Source organism: Takifugu rubripes, chromosome 13 (assembly GCF_901000725.2).
Source record: "Takifugu rubripes chromosome 13, fTakRub1.2, whole genome shotgun sequence".
NCBI classification, from domain to species: Eukaryota; Metazoa; Chordata; class Actinopteri; order Tetraodontiformes; family Tetraodontidae; genus Takifugu; species Takifugu rubripes.
The window spans coordinates 15273557-15293415 of NC_042297.1; the positions used below are offsets into that span (position 1 = coordinate 15273557).

The 19859-nt window shown below is 41.5% G+C and overlaps 3 protein-coding genes across 5 annotated transcripts in view; 2 read left to right on the top strand and 1 right to left on the bottom strand.

Moving 5' to 3' along the window:
- The first annotated feature begins 587 nt into the window (after positions 1 to 587).
- il1fma (interleukin-1 family member A) lies at positions 588 to 3565 on the top strand. 2 transcript variants are annotated; one of them, XM_011610033.2, is made up of 7 exons: positions 588 to 744; positions 822 to 940; positions 1161 to 1254; positions 1450 to 1789; positions 2041 to 2166; positions 2260 to 2399; positions 2883 to 3565. In XM_011610033.2, the coding sequence occupies exons 1-7, from the start codon at positions 733 to 735 to the stop codon at positions 3099 to 3101; spliced, it is 1050 nt and encodes a 349-aa protein (XP_011608335.1). In that variant the 5' UTR covers positions 588 to 732; the 3' UTR covers positions 3102 to 3565. The 2 variants fall into 2 exon arrangements, with proteins under 2 accessions (XP_011608335.1, XP_003969901.1); XM_003969852.3 differs by having other exon boundaries at positions 589 to 744; positions 1158 to 1254.
- A 451-nt stretch (positions 3566 to 4016) lies between these two features.
- Positions 4017 to 10751, bottom strand: ace2 (angiotensin I converting enzyme 2). The gene is made up of 18 exons (XM_029846414.1): positions 10508 to 10751; positions 10263 to 10421; positions 10069 to 10162; positions 9591 to 9734; positions 9343 to 9458; positions 9162 to 9267; positions 8711 to 8808; positions 8445 to 8617; positions 7607 to 7833; positions 7114 to 7258; positions 6889 to 6987; positions 6614 to 6736; positions 6287 to 6465; positions 5432 to 5490; positions 5207 to 5304; positions 5002 to 5118; positions 4680 to 4874; positions 4017 to 4528 (listed from the first exon to the last, which is right to left on the bottom strand). Exons 1-18 carry the CDS (start codon positions 10700 to 10702, stop codon positions 4435 to 4437), a joined length of 2421 nt encoding a protein of 806 aa, XP_029702274.1. The 5' UTR covers positions 10703 to 10751; the 3' UTR covers positions 4017 to 4434.
- Positions 10752 to 13020: 2269 nt separating this feature from the next.
- Positions 13021 to 19859, top strand: part of nhsb (Nance-Horan syndrome b (congenital cataracts and dental anomalies)) — a 28452-nt gene continuing 21613 nt past the window's right edge. For both annotated transcript variants that reach the window (XM_029846221.1, XM_029846222.1), the window contains exon 1: positions 13021 to 13656. In XM_029846221.1, the coding sequence (XP_029702081.1) occupies positions 13377 to 13656 (280 nt within the window). In that variant the 5' untranslated portion in view covers positions 13021 to 13376. The remainder of the gene's footprint in view (positions 13657 to 19859) is intronic.

The following is a 19859-nucleotide window of genomic DNA, read 5'->3' on the forward strand; positions in this document are numbered from 1 at the left end:
CAGTCAGTATCGTAACCTGTCAAACATTATTCAGCACTAGATGTACGTTTTTACATTTTAGTACTCTTTACATTGAGTTAAAAGATAAACTACATTCTGCCTGTGACTGATAACATGAAGAAGACTGCAGTCATTAAATGGTCATTTAATAAACCCTTGGAAAAGTGTCCACCTATATTAATGCTCATTTAATGCTTATTTGTGACCAGGATTTTATCCTGCTTGGCTATATGAAGAAAGTCCCACTGAAATAAGTAATAGAATTACATACAGTCTAATTAACTCATATTATTAGAGCATTGCTTTTCACTGTTACAGGGGAAGTTCTTCTTCCCAGTGGTAGATGACCACTTTCCGATATATGCCAATGTCATTTCTTCTTTTTTAGATGCTTATTTGACAGTTAATGACAGCTATTGTCCCTGTGTACAATTTTACAGAAAGACAATGGGCACTGAAAGGGAACAGTATATACTTAAACAGAGGCGGATATTGGTCAATAGTTTTTGTATAAAATGACCGCCTCTGCTTAAATATGGATATTACTACTCCATCACTAGTTCCTCTTGGGTCTCTGTCACAACAGTTCCACATCTATGACTGTGTCCCTGCTCTCGCTTCTTCTACTTCTTCTTCTGTATCCATAAAGCAGAAGCAGAAACCTGCCGCGGACTATAAAAGAGAGGTGCTCTTTCTGCATCGTGACTCCTGACAGCATTCGTGTTCTGCACTATGGACCTGAAGGTGGGTGAAGGAACATGATCTTGACCATGAATACTGCTAATTATGAGATACATTTGTGACTATCATTAAATGTTTAGGAATCAGAGGTAAAGGGGGGCTTGTTTCTTAGCCACAAGCTCCATGAAGGGAATCACCAGTATGAAGTGGAAAATGTGATGAAATACAAAAATGGGAGTGGAGAAAAGACATTTGCCAGGTAGCATCTATCTATCTATCTATCTATCTATCTATCTATCTATCTATCTATCTATCTATCTATCTATCTGTCTATCTGTCTATCTGTCTATCTGTCTATCTGTCTCTGTCTCTGTCTGTCTGTCTGTCTGCCTGCCTGCCTGCCTGCCTAATCTGTCTGTCTGTCCATCCGTCTGCCCACCCGCCTGCCCTGCCTAATCTGTCTGTCTGCCCCACAGAAGAGGAGACAAACTGATGCAGATAAACAGCATGAGCCTGTGTGATGTGACACCTGAAGAGTTGGCACAAATGTTAACTGAGGAGAATCCAAAACTAGTGAGTTCACACTTTTACTGTTGGTGCTTTGCGGTGGTTTTCCACCCAGTCATACAAGGCCCGCAATTCAGCAGGGTTTTACCCAGGTCGATTTGTTAAAACGGGGCAGGAAAAAGCCCCAGCTGTGGGTTTTTGTTTTATTGAAACTAATGATCCCCGCTTTACCACTCAAACTGAGACATTCATCTCCCTCAGACAGTGTACAGCATGAAGGATCACCTCAAAGAGCCTGTCCAAGACGATGACGTCTTCTATCCAGTTTCAAAGGAGTCCACGATTCTTAGTTTCAGCATGGAGATGAGGAAGAGGGATGAAGACATGGAGGAGAGTGAAGTGAGGCCAGAGAGAGAGAATGAGGGAATAAAGGAAGGTAGCTGTAATGCTGATGAAGGGGAAAATGGTGAAGGAGGAGATCTGGTCATTGTTGCCATGAAGAAAACAAGTATTTCTGTGATCAGGGGGCGGGGCTGCACGGATACAGGATGTACTGTGAATGAGGTTGTCCTGGTGGCACAGTCCAGCAAAGTGATGCTTGGTGAGTACAGGTTTGATTTATTCTCCGTGAACTTTCTACACTGATATTTTATCATTTTGTATACTGATATATTTCCTTGTAATATATTTTATACAAGAAAGTGTCATTTAAGTGTAACAATAACAAAGAGAAAACTCACAGAATCGCATAAACAGAATTCATTCAAAACTCACAATACTTTTATTTAAAAAAAACTGGGAAGGCGTTGTAACATTCCGTGACCTGTGTTTGATTCTTCCTTCGACTTACAGTTGCAAGAGGAAGCGAAAGTTTCAAACAGGAGAACTCATCGAACGTTATGATCGAACACGTGGCCTCTCATTACTACCTCAGCAGCCTCTGTTCTCAAAAGGCTATTTCTACATCACCAGATCCAGGTGTGTCATCCAGAGTCACAGTAGCAACGGCTAATTAATTGCAGAACGTGTCTTCGGAGGATTCAGCGTGTGTCATCTTTTTTCAATATTCAGAGAGAATTACCATCTACCGCTACAAGGCAAATGAGGAGGAGGGGGAGTTCAGTGGCATGCCTGTGGTCCTGAACTTCACTGAGTCCAACTGCTTCCTCAGGTGCTGCAAGAAGGACGACAGTGTGTTTCTGCAGGTGGAAGTAAGCATTGCCCTGTAACTAAGCACGGCCTAACTATACTCACCTATATGTGAGATTTAGCAACGCTACAGGTTACAGATTGCAACAGCTGCAACCTCCTTTTCGAGAGTGAAAACCTATGGTTGCTGAAGGGGGACAAAATTAGTTTTCCACACTCTTATTTCTAGCCCCAATATTCGCTGTTGCAGACATGTTTAGAAATTTGCAATGGGATTTAAAATATAGGTTTTTTTAACACTTAATCTTAAATAATAAATAAAATCATTTGAATTGAACAATTGTTTAGCGATTACAGGTGTATCATAGAGAGTATTTAGCCAATTAAAATGAAAATCAGTAAGCGTGAAATAAATAAAACGGATTACAAGAAAAATTAATGTAACAATCACCAGCTTGTCTGTGTCTCTCCATCTGTCACCATGATTTGGTAAATATTGGATACAAGACTATTGTAACAATGGTTACAAAACTGGTGTTTTGTAGGCTTGTGATAAGGGGAGGCTGAGGCAGATCTCCAAGAGTGACAAGAGCACCCTGTCCTTCGTCTTCTACATGAAGGCTGACCGAAGCAATCAGCGAACGTTTGAGTCGGCTCTGCACCGAGGCTGGTTCATTCAGGTTGTCCAAACAGACGTGGTGGAGATGTCACACCTGGAGGCAGAGACGGATGAGTACTCCTTCCTCTTTGTCATTAAGAAATGAAGGAGATTCTTTTTTTCCTCCTTCGGTTCGCACTCAATTTTGAGAGAAAGTGAATAAATTTGCAAAACAACCAAAAAAAACAACCAAAAACAAACCAAATTTCAACCATATTATTTTCTGCTATTGTAGAATTAAGTAGATATGTATCATATAAATACTGCATATATTATTCAGCATGGACTGGAAGCTTTTGATGCAACTCTGGATTTTTATTTTTGAGTTCTTATGTTAGCTAAATAAATACAACTGTTATTTCCTGGTATCATTTAAGAAATGAAATAAATCAAAAATCAAAAATAGCAACCGATTTTTTTTGTTTATTTATTTCTGTTAACATGTATGAACCTGCTTAAATTAAAAAACTGATATCAAGTGTAATAATTTCAACTTTACCTCAAGGGGCTTCACACTGTGTTGTGGATGGAAACATAGAATATGAAGTATTAAAGAGCATCAAAACTTAAGATTTCGTTGTTATAAGTGATTTGTTTTAACAGGTTCATAACATTTCACGGGGGAAATGTCAACTACAAACACACCTGATATGTGTTGAAGATATTGTAATGTCCTGTTTTAAACCAAACAGTCATTTATAGAGTGTGCCGGAGAGCACAAGAGCCTGTAAACTCACTATTGTCCCTGATGATCAGTAACAACATGACTGGACAGGACACGTGTGTCTGCAGTGACCTTCAGTCATTGTTGATGCTAAACTGCGTAGGCCACGTGAATAACAAGTGTAAAATTGTGCCTTGGAAATATTGAGCAACATTGGAACTACATGAAATAATACCAAATTTATAGTGGGATGCCGATTCATTTAAATTTCAGTCTTGTCTTGTGTCTTTTTCAGTTTGCTGAACTTCAGCTTATGCTCCTCATGTCGACTTTAGTAAATATAACTTATTGGATTGATTCATAGTTTTAAGGTCTTTTAATGAATAGTGGCAGAAAATATACAATATGCAATTCAGAGCTGAGAGCTGTAGACAGCACTTAATCAAATCATTTACACCACTTTTTTAGTCTATTATACAAATCTGAATGTCAGTGCACCGTGGATGTACTGATAAAACAGTTTAAATATGACTCCCTGTGTCTGTTTCTTGTTATAAAATAGAATTTTTACATACAAGTCAGCTATACAATTAAGTATTATTACTAATAAGAATAGCTTACTTCAAAGACAAAGACATTTACTATACATGTGTCTATAACGTCAACATTCTTATAAAATATTTAAACATATACACATTTGACATTGATGTTGTGGTTTTATTGATAGCCCTAAAATACTGTTAAGAGAACTAAGACAATTTCAGAAACCAGAAACTCAGAAACCAGTTTGTTCATTGTCACTGTCATCATAGGCTTTGTTCATGTGTCCGTCGTTATCGATGTAGGGATTATCCACAGCTATAGGTTTCCTGCAAACACACCATAGACACACACACACCATACACACACACACGCGCGCACACACACACACACACACACACAAACACACACACACACAAACAATGAGTCTCTACTCTGCAGGAATTTGTATAGTCATTATTATCTGTCTGTCTAACTCACTTTCTGCGCTCCCGGACACCAGAGATGATGAGGTAGACCCCCCCTAGCACAACGATTCCCATGACCACCCCGAATATGATCAGCCACACTTCCACCGGCTGCTCCACAGGAGGGGCCAGGGTTGGTACAATACCCACAAACTCCAGGGTGGAGTCATCCAAGTTGAATGCTTGGTTGATTCGTCCCCGACTTAACCTGAGGTCGTTGTCAAAATGCAAAGGTTGGAGGTCAGAAATTAAAGCTGGGGACTACGAATTCCAAATTTCAGAAATTCAGAAAGTTTTTTGGTTTTTTTTAGCAACAGCTATGGCAGAGAACTAACCGTATCGCCTCCTCCACAACAGCCTTTGGAATATATTTGGAGGGAGTTTTTGGGTCCATGACCAAAATGTAGAAGGAAATTCTGGGAGTCTCCTTATATGCCAGGACATTTTCAGCTCTGTGAATCCAGAGGGAACAAACATCACAATAACTGTCACTGAAGGGAAAAACAAATCGCCGTGACTTTTGTAGAGGTTAGCACCTACGTGAAGGTGGTGGTCTCATTTGTGAGGCTGTAGAATTTGTTCAAAGCGTACGCGATGTTGGCTCTGAACAGGTACAACTCATTAGGGTTCCAGGGATACTGAAAAAAATATTAAATATTTATTAGTCCTAAGGGTGGAAGTATCGGGTCACTTCAAATTTGCAAAAGGCCAGTTAATGTGTAATCCCTGATGTAATAAAGCCTTATAATGATTAATAACACTCACAGCATTATCACCCATGGCAGCCTTCAAACTGAGTCTGGTTAGAATGGCATCCTCTGAATCTGAAACAAAGAAAAATGTGTAAGAATGAACACATTCGTTCCCTCCTCACCAATACAGCCCCAATGTGACAGCAACACAAGTAGAACCCAAATTGCTGATCCACAATAATAAATGGTTCCCAGAACATATATATTACAGCACATTAAAAGAGATCAAAGGAGAAAGAGCAATAAAAGAGCTGAGCTAATCAAGTACGACTGAATGGGATGATGAGATAAACAAATGCTTATTCACGATCTTTATCTCTGTGGAGCCAATTACTCAAAAACTGGACTTTTAGCCTTAACCTTGGAATCATCTGAAGTTTTACACAGTGTATTACACAACTGGGAGAAATGGTTCATAGGTGATTGAAAAAAATCTGAAAGACTGCCATTGGAAGGAGAAAAGAAGAAGTGACAGTTGTGTATGGTAGAAAGAAAGAGGATGCGAGCTCACATCTTTTTTAATCTCAGAATCAGAATCAGGGTACTTTATACTTTAGGGTACTCAGCAATAGTTTATATTCATGTTATGGTTTCTCTCTAGTAAATGCTCTTTCTAATGAACATGGTTCGACATTTAAAGCTGTTACCCAAGACTGGGTTTTTTTCTTAGATATATACTTCCTTAAATATGCTTAATGGGATTTTATTTTGTTTTTTCCTCCTTCAGTTAATAAATTGAGGAGAGCATGTGATGCTGCTTTTGCAAAACACTTTCAGTTGGAAAAGAAGCAATTTAAAAATGATAAACCCAAAACCTCCGCAAAGGTGCAGCAAATATGTTTGTATTCTTTGGTAATTTCATACTTACATGGTTCTGTTTCGGTCTTCCAGCCTACAGTTCTGTTGTATTTTTGGTTTTCTTCTATCAGCCACTCATGAAGTTTTTTAAAGTAGTCCAGTAGGGGGCGTGCGTCCATTCTTCTGTCACCAGAAATTGTCTCCAATGCTCTGGTCCAGGACTGGGATCTTCCCAGTTCCAACATATTTCTGGCAGGAAAGATGATGATGGTGGTAAAAGATTGTTCTGTGGCTGCATTAGTACCGTGATAAGGTGATAACATTGACGCAATGTGAAAAAACATGGCCTTTTGTCAAACGTCATATCCAACATGGTACACAAGAACCTGTTCCATACCTCAGTTTGGTTCCTGCTTCTTTAGAACCAGTGATGTCACATGAGGACAAGTCACCAGTATGATTAGCTGCATCACACAGAGCCTTCTGGAACTGAAACTGGTAAATGGTTCTGGTGAAATACCTGCAGGCAGAACCGGAGGGGGTCACGATACGTAAAGCAGAAGTGAGACAGCAAATGCGCTTCCAAGGTTCTCCCTTGTTTGAACAACCATGTGCACATTCGGATTACACATGTATATGTATATGTATCTGTTTTGTTCTGTTCATTTTTACCTTATGAAAGAATAATCTCCTGATACATGGAAGAGCGCAGGCGGGTCACAGTAGGTCTCATCTCTTGGCACACCTTCCATCACTCCCACCATTTCCCTCCTGTGACAACAACACCGAGTCAACTCAGTAACATCTGGAGGCGACATGTGACCCACTCCGACCACAAATGAGCCCTTGCACAAATTGGGCTTTTCTGTGGAGTTGTCCCCACCAGTCCGTGCTTACTTCATCTCCCACCACTGCTTCATCCATTCGTCCTTGGTGATGTTCCCAGCGAACACCTGCCACCTCCACTCCTCCAGCATGTAGGTGAATGGCAGCGTGGCCACAATGGTGAGCGCCTGTTTCAGCAGGAAGTTGATCTCAGTTTCTGAAAACAACAGCTGCCATCAGTTCTAGTTAAAAATGCCTCTGAGGGATGTTAAATAAAGAACATTTCAGGGAGAGCAGTGAGATTTAGCAGTCTGCATTCACACCTACGTCAGAGTAACTAAGCTTAAAGGCTTACTTACGCTCCTGTTCTATTTGATTATGCACTTTCACTAAGGTTATGTGAGATAACCTGCTCTTTTTTGCTTGGATCCTTCAGTTTAAATCCTGGTTAATCTTGGATCTTAAACTGAAGATAGATTTTAGAGATATTGCCTGTCAGTGTGCTTCAAGACCACTGTCACAACTGTATATCAGAGAATAAGAGGAGACATCTCTCCGACAGTACCCTTGTCATAGGTAAAGTTATCAGGTAGGAGTTTCAGGCTCTGCAGATGACCGGGCGTCGCAGCAGAGAGGGACATGATTTCCCCAACAGCCTCGTGGAAGCCCTCGTTGGCTCCATCCCTCAGGAGGTAGGGCAGATTACGGTAAGCCATCTGATACTGGTTGTGCCCCATCTCGTGGTGCGCTGTGAGGAAGTCGTCCATGGTGACCTTCGTGCACATCTTGATCCTAAAGACATGGTGAAGTGAGTTCGAGCATGTCAAACAGAGCCTGGCCTGATGCCCGGTCAGATAAATTGCACCATTAAAAATAAAAATTAAGCAACAATCAGTGTTCAGGTGAGTCATCAACCAACGTCATGAAGTTGTTGTTAAGCACCTTTTATGAGATTTGGTCGAGATTAATTTACAGCTGAGGAAGCATTCAGCCCACAGGCTTTCAGGGCATTTAGAAAAGAGTCAACGCTGCACTTTGATTAATATTTGACATGTCTTATCTTTATAAGTGACAGAAAGGAAAAACAGAAACATTTATCAATATCTTTGTTCCCGCAAGTTCGTAATTATAGCTCTCATATACTGATATCTAAAGGCTCTGCTTCACATGCAGTACATGTGCACTTTATCAAGTATTGTGTGCATTTTGAGGAACCTTCATTGGATTTAATGCAGCTTCTGACTTTATCCTGTTTTATAGACATTAACTCATTTCTTCTTTTCATTACAACATGTGGATTACCATTAATGACACTGGACTCAGCATTTATGAGACAGTTTTCTAGATTTATCACCAGCATATTTTTTGTGTGTCATGATATCTGGATGGTACGTCCATCCTACCTGAAGTCCTCTCTGTTCCCCATGTCCCAGGCTGTAGGGTGACAGACCACCTGCCGCCCATCAGTGGGTTTTGTCAGCATGGAGTTTGTCCAAAAGTTAGGAAACATCTCGTAGAGTCCAACTGATACAAAGAAATCCTCTGCTGATCTGAAGATATCAGTCTCGTTCCATCCCTTGAAAGTTAAGATGACATATTAAGGATACCGTCAAACAGGACCAACACTGAAATATGATTTAAAAATGAAATATTTGAGGTGGAGTGATACCTTCGCCACCATGGTTTTGCTGACATCAATATCTGTTTTGTCAGGGTAGGGAGTTGCCAGGGAGTACAAGTTGGTCCAGAATCTTCCCCACATGTCACCTGAAATATTTAAAGAAAATCAGTCTAGACATGAATTAGTCCTTAGATATCCTTAGATATCAACACATCCTTAGTTTGAAATCGGGAAAGAAATTGGGAGGTTTTAACAATTTTAGGTGGTCGTATTAATGGTTGTACAGCAGAGGGAGCCAGAGAGACTTTCAAACGAAACCAGTTTTACTAAAATAAATCTCATCCTTTATTGTTTGCCTTATCTTTGTACTTTTTCACAATTGGCGCTGTAACTAATAATGGTAATGAAACTTGGACTCCTTGATCTATACATGGTCTCTTCCACTGTACTTATTGTGTTTCTGCCTGACATTCGAGCTCTCCCTAAATGATCAACATACCGAGGAGGTGGGCTGGCAGAGGTCCGTCTGAATCGATGTGTCCTGGGTAGACCTCCATGAGCCTGGCCCTGACGTAGGCATGCAGCTCTTTGTATAAGGGCAAGATCTGTCAGAGAACCACAATATTGGTAACCACTTACACATGATGTTGCATTAATATTTGCCCCACAAAAAAATCTACCTGATTGTACACAGAGCGGACATCATGCATGAGTTCATCTCTGGTGTAACGGTACTGGGAATCCTCCTCGATGGTCTCATAATTATACCGCCAGTAAGCTCCATAGTCTTCAAATCCTGTAAGTGCAAATGTCAGAGAATCAGTGGAGTTTAGATCTTCACATCTCCTCCATGAGACATTTATACTGAAGCATCCCGAGTGATAAAAACAGCAAAATGAAGGGACAAATATACTCTATCAACCATCACCGTTTAGTTTAGAAGCTTCATTCTTCAGATCCACGTAGTCCTCATACAAAGGCCTCATCTTCTTTCCCACAGCTCTCCTCCAGCCTTCCCATACATGCAGGCGCTCAGAGTAGTTTCGGCTGTTGGCCATTACATTTTCCAGGCCTGTAGAAAAAAGAAGACACCATCCACATTAAAATGGACATCAAACTCCTAATAATATTTTGGGCTGTTCCTGTAGTTTAAGGTCAAGGCTATTATAAAAAAAATAGTATTTTTACAATGTAATTTAATCAAACAATGTAAATAAGAATTAAACAGTTGTTTTGCTTGGGATATGAAAGAACTTCAAAATTTATTTTTTCAAACAAACCTCAACCATGTTTAACAGTTTCTTCATCAACTTTTAGAAGAAGAATGTTAATAATAAACTGTTTTATATGACCACCAGGAATCCGCGGTCAGCTGCTGTAATTTATTCTCTACTACCAGACCTTACCTGGCTCCAAAGTCTGGCAGTTATAAGGATCATCCAGAAGGCAAACAGTGGCTGTGCTGTAGATGGTGTTCATCTCACTCATGACCTTACTCAGCTATGACACAGAAGATAAGGAACCGATACATTATCAGAATAAAGCAGGAACATTAGGAAGGGGACAATTCTATAGCAGTGAGAGGAAGAAGGACACGTACATGTTGTGCTTTATCCGGAGACAAGGCACCAGATCCTTTGTCTTGTAGGAAGATGAGCTGTAGTTTAATTTCGGCATTCTTGATCTGGTCTATATTAAATTTCTGGGACTCATTTGACATTAGGGTGTAGAATTCGCTCCAAATCTGCCCTTCTTCCGCCTGATGATAGTGAAATCCAACAACAATATTGTGAGAATTGTTCACTAGGAGCTGCTTTCTGATGTTACAGGTGAACGAAGGCTTACCAGTTTCCGGGAGTTCTCCTTGGTGATGTTGGTGTTGTATGCCCATGATGCCAGTGAGTAGTTGTACATACGCTCAGTGGCCTTTTCATCAAATTCCTTTAAGAACTGTGCAGTCTGGTTCTCCATATCTGACTGGCCAAAAACGGCACAGGACATGGCCAGCAGTGCCACAAGAATCCTGATCCTCGCAGACATCCTTAGCTCGATCCAACCACTCGCAGACTGACTGTTGGCCACACACTGTACTCTGTTATACAGTTTCAATAATCATCACTGCTGCCTTGGCCTTTGGACAGCAGAGTCATATCTTAGGGCTGTATCTTAGTTTTCCTTCACAGATTAGATCTTTTGCTGCCGTATTGGACGGTGCTGTATAATTTAACTGCAGTTACAATAGAGACACAGCTTATGTGCTTTTCATTATGTTTTATAGAGGGATGATTAAGGAGGATTTAATTAAAGCTGATAAATTAAAAGGCCATGGTAAATATAAGATTAAAGTAAAATAATGCGTAAACAATGCCAAATACAGTAGATTCTAGTGCACGACTAGTAATATGTTCTTTCCAATGTCCTCTTGACAAATCCTGTTTACCTAGGAGATAATGGTGTCTTCTTTTATATGGAATTGATTTATTTAAACTATAAATAGCAGCAATTATAATACTAAAAAATAAATTAAAAAGTTATCATGGAAACAGGAAACAACATAATTCCCAGCCCATCTTATCTAGTTGAGTTACCTGTGTTTTCCAACAGCTTAAAAAATGCAAGTCAGAATCAGATAAGTCCTAAATGTTGATAAGAATTCATTCAATCATCAACACAAAGGCAAGATACAGTCACTATACAGTATATTATTGTTCTTTTTCAATCAATGATCTACGAAAATGTCTCATTTTGTCCATCTATTTCATACAGCTACATAAAATTTAGAGGTATGTGTGTATGGGTGTGTATGCATGTATTTATGCTTGCATGTGTGATTGCTTATGGCTGACAGTTGCAATTATACACGTAATCTTAAAAAGCAAAAAACACCCACCATTAACTTTATGTAACACTGACCTCAAGTGGTTGAAGTCGGTACTGTTAACACAGGAAAGCGAGCTGTTTGTTTTTTATTTAATTCTGAAGGGGGGGGTGTTTGGCTGGGAAAACAAGGACCTTTTTTTGAGCAAGGTTCAGTTGGGGGTGGTAGTTCTGTCCAAGAGAGGTCCAAAACTGGGGGTTCATCTTGTTGGAAACGACAGGTACAGCTGTGTGTCATCCATCTGGTGAGTGGATGATTGGCCCCAACGAAGTCCTGTATATGGCATTGAGCAGCAGCCCTACTGATCATTGGGGGACCCCAGTGGAGAGCTGGTGAGGAGCTGAAGGCTGACCCTGAATGTCCAGTTAAGTTAAGACTGACAACAGGAAAGAGCACCGCCAGTGGTGCCCATGCCTAAAAGAATGGAGAGGAGGAGTGGGAATAAATCTGAATCAAGGATGCTTATAGAACTCTTCAATGTGCTTAGATTACAACTAAACATAACAGCTAAAGTCAGAGTAAATCCAGATAAAAGTGTACTTTCTTCACACGTACACAACACTGTACATATCTCTAAATTTTAAAAGTGTGAATAGTCTACCTTATAGAAACAGGAAAACCAAAAAACCAAAATGTTGAACCTGAACATCATTCTGTTAGGTTGCAAAGTTAATTTTTAATTTGAGCCTAGATTGTCTCTCCTGCAGGTCTAAATGAGGCCCATGATAGGTTACTGTCAATCTCTGCTGCCTCCAAATCTGCTGAAACAGCAAGTTTATTGCACACACACCCATCTGCAGACCAGGGCTGGCGGCTATAGGTTAATCACTTTGAATGAAATACAACAGCCAGGCTTAACATCCTGGAAATTCAAACTCAGCAAAAAACGTAGAAAAAAAACCCCCCAAAACAACACCAAAAAACACTCAGTGGACAAAACAACTTTACATTCATTACGTTACTCAATATTCAGTTTCCCATATCCATGAAAGTAACATTAAATAGGGGGGAAATCCTTTTAAAGCCATTTTTGAATGGACTACCGTACTTTTTTTTTTTTACATAATTAAATTTTTCCTAAACATGTAATTAGAATCAGCATGTTTTGCATGATCAGAAAAATTATTTTCTGCCCACGCACATGTCACACATTTTACTTCAAATCTCTTTCGCCCTCTTAGCCTCCACGATTTTAAGGCCACGGCGTCAATTTATCGCTAATGCAACCATGACATAAGCGGAAACTTCAAAACCTGTACTACAAAATAAAATAAAAGTATTTGGATAATTGTGAATTCAAATGCGCTTCTTTTGGCTCTTTGTAAGGGTTGATTTATGCTTTTCCATTCGATTTTGTGGGACCACATATTATGCACATTCTTTGATAGCTCCAAAGGAGTCCGGCAGAGATCGATGCTCGTATTTTGAAAGAGTCTAACGCTGTTTTCCTGTTTGCTGTAGCTCATTTGACGCTGCACGAACGCGTCCCATGATCGCAGACTCAACACGCATCCTCACGCCACTGACCTGAGCTTAGATGTGTCCTGCATGTGTGTGCATGTGTGTGCGTGTGTGAGCGGGAGTGTGAGTGATCCCCCCCACCCCCCAACAAAAAAAAAAAAAAAAAAAAAAAAGGGAGCAGGATGGAGGATCTCAAGGAGGATCTGGGAACTTTGGATTGACGCCCGGGAATAACGCGCTGTCGGCCTGAACCTCATCGGGTTTCTGGTGGATTTAAATTATTTGGATGTTGTCCGTTTCCCGCTTTTTCGTTTTCCTTCAGCTCAGTGGGAATTTACACCTGGCTTCTAACTCCCGTTATTTCTGGCGTGCAAGATGCCATTCGCGAAAAGGATTGTGGAGCCACAGCTTCTTTACAGGCATCAGATCCCCAATGATGAGGGTCTGCTTTTCGAGGATCTCTGTGCCATCAGTAACGTGGTTCTGTCCCGGACCCTGCGACAGCTGTCCGACCTGGCCCGGCACGCCTGCTCCTTATTTCAGGAGCTGGAAAACGACATAATTAGCACCAACCAGCGGGTCTGGGTCCTCCAGAACAAAATAGTCGAGATGCAGCAGACTGCCAGTGCCCTAGACCCCAAGAAGGAGGCAGTGCGTAAGTAGAGACCACAGAACCGCCTCACGTGTGTACCTGCGCCTCAAAAAGACGCAGAAATCACCGTGTGATCTGCACCTGATGAATACGTGATCATATTCATTCATGGTACGCGTGCTTTCAGACTCCGAAGGGCGCTCGCCTCAACATTTACCCAGCGCGCACGCCCGACTGCACCCCCACTATCACCACCATCACCACCACCCCTTCATTTAAATGTGTCACACGGCTTCTTTCGCACGTTTGAGCATCCAGCAACACTGAGAATTATTTTCACTGCGCCTGATTTCGTTGACTGCTCACTCGTTTGGTGTTCCACATCGGGATGCAAAAGTGTGTTCGTCTCCGTCGACACGCGCGCGCTACGCGTGTGTATGTGTGTCTGTACGCGTGTGCGTGCGTGTGTGTGTCAGAGCGCAGGGAAGGGGCGTGTTGCGGCTGCATTGGCTCAGCCTCATACTGCGGGTAGCGCACACGTGAAGCGTGTTTCACACGCCGGTTTCGGAGAGGTGGGAATGGGATGCTCACAGTCGAGCATCCGTTAAAATAGCACGTTTATTTTAATGTTTGTAGATGCGGGTTTGCGCGCGTGCTTGTTCCAGTTTTCGCAGGCGTTTTCCCCCACCCGTGCGCCAAACCCACCCTTTCCACATGCGGCGGCACCGACACGGCATCAATAATGAATCCAGATGTTGGGGCTGCAGACTGGGCACAAACAGGCCAGGGCGAGACATCCAGGTTGATTTTTAGGGGATCGATCACATGAGGGGGAAAAAAGGGACCAGGAGGATAAATCAACTCAGCGGCTCGTTCCGTCTGTGCACCATATTATTTATGTCCTCTGCAGTCCCGCCAGTGTGGAGCTTTAGATGCCACATCATTCATCTGAATGGTTTAGTCTAATTCTGTCGGTTCGCCGGTGCTGCGGCTCATCAGAATTAGAGGACAATCGCAGATCTAAAAGCTTTTAAACATCTTTGTGTGTATATGTCTCTCTCTCTCTCTCTCTCTCTCTCTCTCTCTCTCTCTCTCTCTCTCTCTGTGTGTGTGTGTGTGTGTGTGTGTGTGGGTGTGTGTGTGTGTGTGTGTGTGTGTGTGTTCACGACCCTCAGCTGTGGATCTGTAGGATTGTCTGAGAGGAACCTTGTTTGCATCAGCCTCTCTATGGGAGGATGGATATAGTTGCTATTAATATTTGTACGGCGATGCTGATGCCGCCTGTTTCCTCCACTTCTGATTCACATAGGACTCCAGAAAATGTACTTTTTTTTGGATCAAGATCTTTTTATTTTCTTTTGTCCAGCAGAACAAGAGCGTTCGCTTGTTGAGTGGAGTCGGTGGACAGTCTGAGAACACAGTCATTGATGCTCAAAGTTGAGTTTTTCCAAAATGAAACTGATCTCAGATCCACAACTCACCAGTTTGTAACTCGTTCCCAGTATAAAAAGGTCTCATATTCCTACATTTATTGGCATCTGCTGCGTGTTCAGGATATGCAGCCACCTGGTCTCCCTTTCTGACTGTTTGCTATAGCTGTATACATCTTACTTTTATTACCTGTTGATATAATATTTATTAATGTGCCAGTAAAGTGAATATACTTCAGGAACTGAAGCTAATCTCCCTCCAACAGTTGGATCATGTGAGACTTCCTCTGGTCGCCCGACAAAGTTTGGCTATTTTTGCATAGCTTTTAAAGGGGTTATTATCTGGAGCTCAAATGGCAGCAATGACCCAGAGGAGGGGGCCACACACACACACACACACACACACACACACACACACACACACACACACACACACACACACACATTTCCTCACCTGAGTGTGGAGTGTTTGATGATTCCAGGAAGTTGATATTGCAATTAGCTTGGATTGATTGTGTGAAGGACAGCCTGATGTTTATGTAAACAGCAGCTGACATCTTTTATGAACACAACTTAACATAATTAATGCTGCCAAAACACATGCTACACAATAAACTATGCTAATTCCAAAAATGTTCTTGATTACTTAAATTCAGTCGGGGCATTAATAAAAATCTATCTTTGAACAAGCATTTGGACCATTTTGATGTCATCTTGTCCTCCGGGCCTCTTTAATCTTTCTAATGTGAGCCATATAATGACCTGCTAGCAGCAGGACATGTCAGTCGGGTCTGGGCTTGCAGAGTGGAATTTAATGTTTGGAGCACAAATGCTAATTTGCAGGGCCGTGTTTTGCAGAAAGTGTTTTTTTTTACTGTCTGTCTCTGTGTTCATGTCTGGCTGACTTTGCCAATGAAACACTCATCACCCACCACCACCAACACTACTTGTTCCACATCTACGTAGTTATTTTAGGCATAGACATGTTCTGTTACCTTCAGCCTGAACAGCATCTACATTTTTCATGCAAATAAGCTCATGGCTATGTTGCTAACACACAACAGCACTTAATTTTAAGACTTTGTGATTAGCTCCTTGTACAAACAATGTATGACCAAGGACAGTCACTTTGAATTAGATAACTCATTCACTTGTGAAGGGAGACTACAAATCAGTGTGATTCAAGACACTGAAAGGAAGAACAGCCCCGTAATGACTGACTGGCAGATACATTAAAGGCACATTTAAATTTAAGATAATACTGCCTGCAGGACTGGGTTGTTCTAACTGGCTAATCTGCATAGTAACAGCAGAGGGAGGAAACCTCTTTCTCTGTCTGGCTTCTCATCAATTTTTACTGGCTCTGTTTTGTAGTACAACTTGCACAACATTCGTCATACTAAGTTTGTTGTGGACAAAATAAGAAAGAGAGAGAGCGCCAGAGAGAGAGAGAGAGAGCCTGGCTGCTAACAGTGATGTATGGAAAACCTCAGTGGTCCAGAAGTCAATGTGTTTTATTCCCACTCACACATGCAAGGTTAGAAAATAGAGAGACATTCTCCACATTCATGCAGTTCTACTGACTTCAGACTTAGAACGTCTTTCTGTGCAATGATCATTGTTTTCTACCAGGCAGGTCATAGGTGGCCTGCTGTCTTCACATATCACATCGAACTCCACACTCAGACACACCAAATGCATCGATTCAGATGTTTTCCAAAGCCCGCCTGTGCCGATGGCTACATCTTCAATGCCTCCATCTGGCTCTCCCTCCATAATTGCACATGTTTGTGTCCATTCTTCTGTTCTTCATCCATACCTCTTCCCACACTGCCCTAGTTTCCCCGTCATCAGCAGCATGGGGAGACTTCTGCCTCTTGACAGCATATTTAATTTTTAATGCACTCTGATTTCCACCCAGAACTTTACAAGCCTGTAAGGACAGGGAAAGTTTGATAACAAAGACTACAAAGGATTGATCTGATGCGGGAGGACGCATATTAGTAAAAAAAGGTGCCTGTTGACCCAGCAACACCAGGAGTCACTGCCAACAACAGCAGCAGCAGCATTTCTACTACAGCCTGTCTAACAGTATAATTTATCTTTGTTTGCATTGTTTAATGTTGGGAAGGGTACTGAGTGAACCATTCCCCCACCTATATTTTTAGCACAGATTTTTACTGGAGTAGCAACAGTGCAAATGTATAGGTGGATCTAGAAACCCCGCAGATTGTCGCCAATCAGCTGGATCACACATGAGACCGTGACACTACGGTTTCAGCTCATCGCTGTTAACACCCTGCAAAGATATGTGCCAAAAACAAACTACCCTGAGCCACCTGCTGCATGGCAGGCAGAGACCTGGTGTCAGCCATGATGTTTAATCCCACTAATCCCTCGTCGAAACCAAATTGCTCTGAAAATTTAAATGCTTGAAGCAAATGCATGTGATAAGAGCTTCCGACAACTACAGAACTACCTTTCAACTGCCAGGTTTGGTTTGCTAGCTGGGCTTTGTGGCGTCACTTTTCCAGAGGACAGTTTTATCCTAAACTCCTCTTTCCATCTTTATTTAATGGACAAATATTGCCGGTGCAAACTCTCCATGCTCATAGAGGGTGCTAGTTTGAATCTCTCTAGAGCTTTTTATTGTACTTTATTACAGATAATCTTCATCCAATGGTCGGTTTTTTCTTGTGCATTTGTTTGCTAAGCAAAAAGGCAGTCAGAGTGAGACGTCTTGTGCAGTGAGACCATCTATCTTTCCAATTTTCCAGGACGCAGTCTCCAGTCAACATGATGTGTAATTTGACTGTAGTTGGAATCTGCATTGACCAAAATTCTAAAAGTCAACCATTTTTTTTTTTAAAAAAAGCACAATATAGAACAAGCATTCTGACTGGAATCAATAGCTTGTCTTTGTTGGTGGTGTGTTGCTGTCTCTGGCCAGCACAAACCCAGAGTTGATGCCATGGCTTGTTCAAAGCCATCTTACAATTTAATACTATTATGAGCATAAAAACCAGCGGCAACAGCCAATATAGCCGGCTAGTTGAGTCACTTATGTCATCCAGTGAGCATAAACATAACTGGACATGAAATTGCGCGCACACACACCAGAGCATCTTACACACCAACAACCCATTGAACTCTTCGGAGCCTCTTGTCTCCGTCTCTCATGTCGTCATTTGAAATTCTGCTTTAAGTGCCTCCGTCTCCACTCAGCCTGCAATAAAACATGCATGCTGAACCTCTCGGTGAGTACATCACAGCGCTCAGTCGGCTGGCATGCTTGCTTTCTGGAGATGATTCCTCGTCTGCACGAGCTGGCCCTTGGCTTTTTTCATCTTCTCACAGTTCATCGTTTTGAAAAAAAAAAAAGGGTACTTGAAAGTTTGGCTTAGGAGAAAAAGACCCAAATCTCAAGCACAGACTCCAAGAAATCAATGCAAGTCTGTATCACAGTGCAGTAATAACATTGTACATAACTACCAGGCAGCAGCACATATCAAGGGTTTGCCTTCGTTTACTCTGATTACATTAATAAGAACATTGAATGTCGGCATGAGAACTCGAAAACCTCATTGTTGTTAGATTTTCTACAGGACGTAAGAGATTTTGCGACGATTATTTGTGGACTGTGGCTTGGAGACGCCATTGATGGTTTCTTTTTTGATCCTCAAGAGAGATTAGTGTAGGGTTTTAATATGAAAAGCCCCCCAAAATCAACCATTTTTGCCAAACTGTGGGAAGCAGGAGCACAGATGTACCACCTCTTTGTGTGTAATGTCCTATTTTCTTTAAATCTGAGAGCACAAGACAGCATGAGACCTCAAGCTGTCTGATGATATGAATGAAGATATGAATGGGCCTTGGGCTAAACAGTAAAATATCTTTTTTTACTGATGTTAATCATGCTACATCCTCTTTTGCATTATTCTGTAGTAGCAGCTGTTTAGTGTCTTACTCTAGCATAACCTTTAGCAGATGCTGCTCAGAAACTACACACGGATTGAACGTCAGGCCACTAACTACCATTTGCCTGATCCACCCCTGAGTTTCAGATGTGTGTAGGTCAGACTGACATGCAGCAGAAAAGAGAACTCATTAAGCATAAGTGATGGTAACAATGCAACATGAGACTGAAAAAGCTATTTCACTCCAGTTTTTAACATGCAAAAATGATCCTGAAACAATAGGAAAGCTGAGTCGCTGTGACCCTTAATACAGACAGACAGAATACTGTCAAAGCGCTGATATGATGCAAAGTTCTCAGGCTTTCAGAGGAAGACATTTCAGGCGTTGAGATAAATCCCTGTCTGCTTTGTGCACATTTGTATGAGAACCTCTGGTGAAATGTTCCAACTGAACTGGCTGTCAGATCTGTCTGGAGACCCCATAATCATCACTGCTCTCCCCCCAAAAACCTTTGACAGATGGCTGAGGACCTCAAAAACAAACGCTCATTCTCAGCAACCGCCCCATATTCATGTGTCCACAATGCAGCAAACAAATATTCTAAAATAAAATGTCAGCACTGCTCTTACACTAAAATTGTAAAATGAGAAAAAATGTTTGTGAAGGTTCTTAACATAAATAAAATCAGGTATTTTATTTAAAAAGAGCCTGGTCCTGTGTGTCCATGCTGAAATCTAATGAAGAGGCCAAATTGTCTGTGTCTAAAAAAAAGTGTGATTTTGCCCTTTTTCTCATTCATGTGGTGATTTCCTCTCAGCATCGTAGGAAAGTCCCACACTGAGGCTCTCACACACTGACGTTTTTGTGCTTAGCAGGGGTGCTGTTGGCAACGAACAGCAGTGCTAAAACAGACATCAC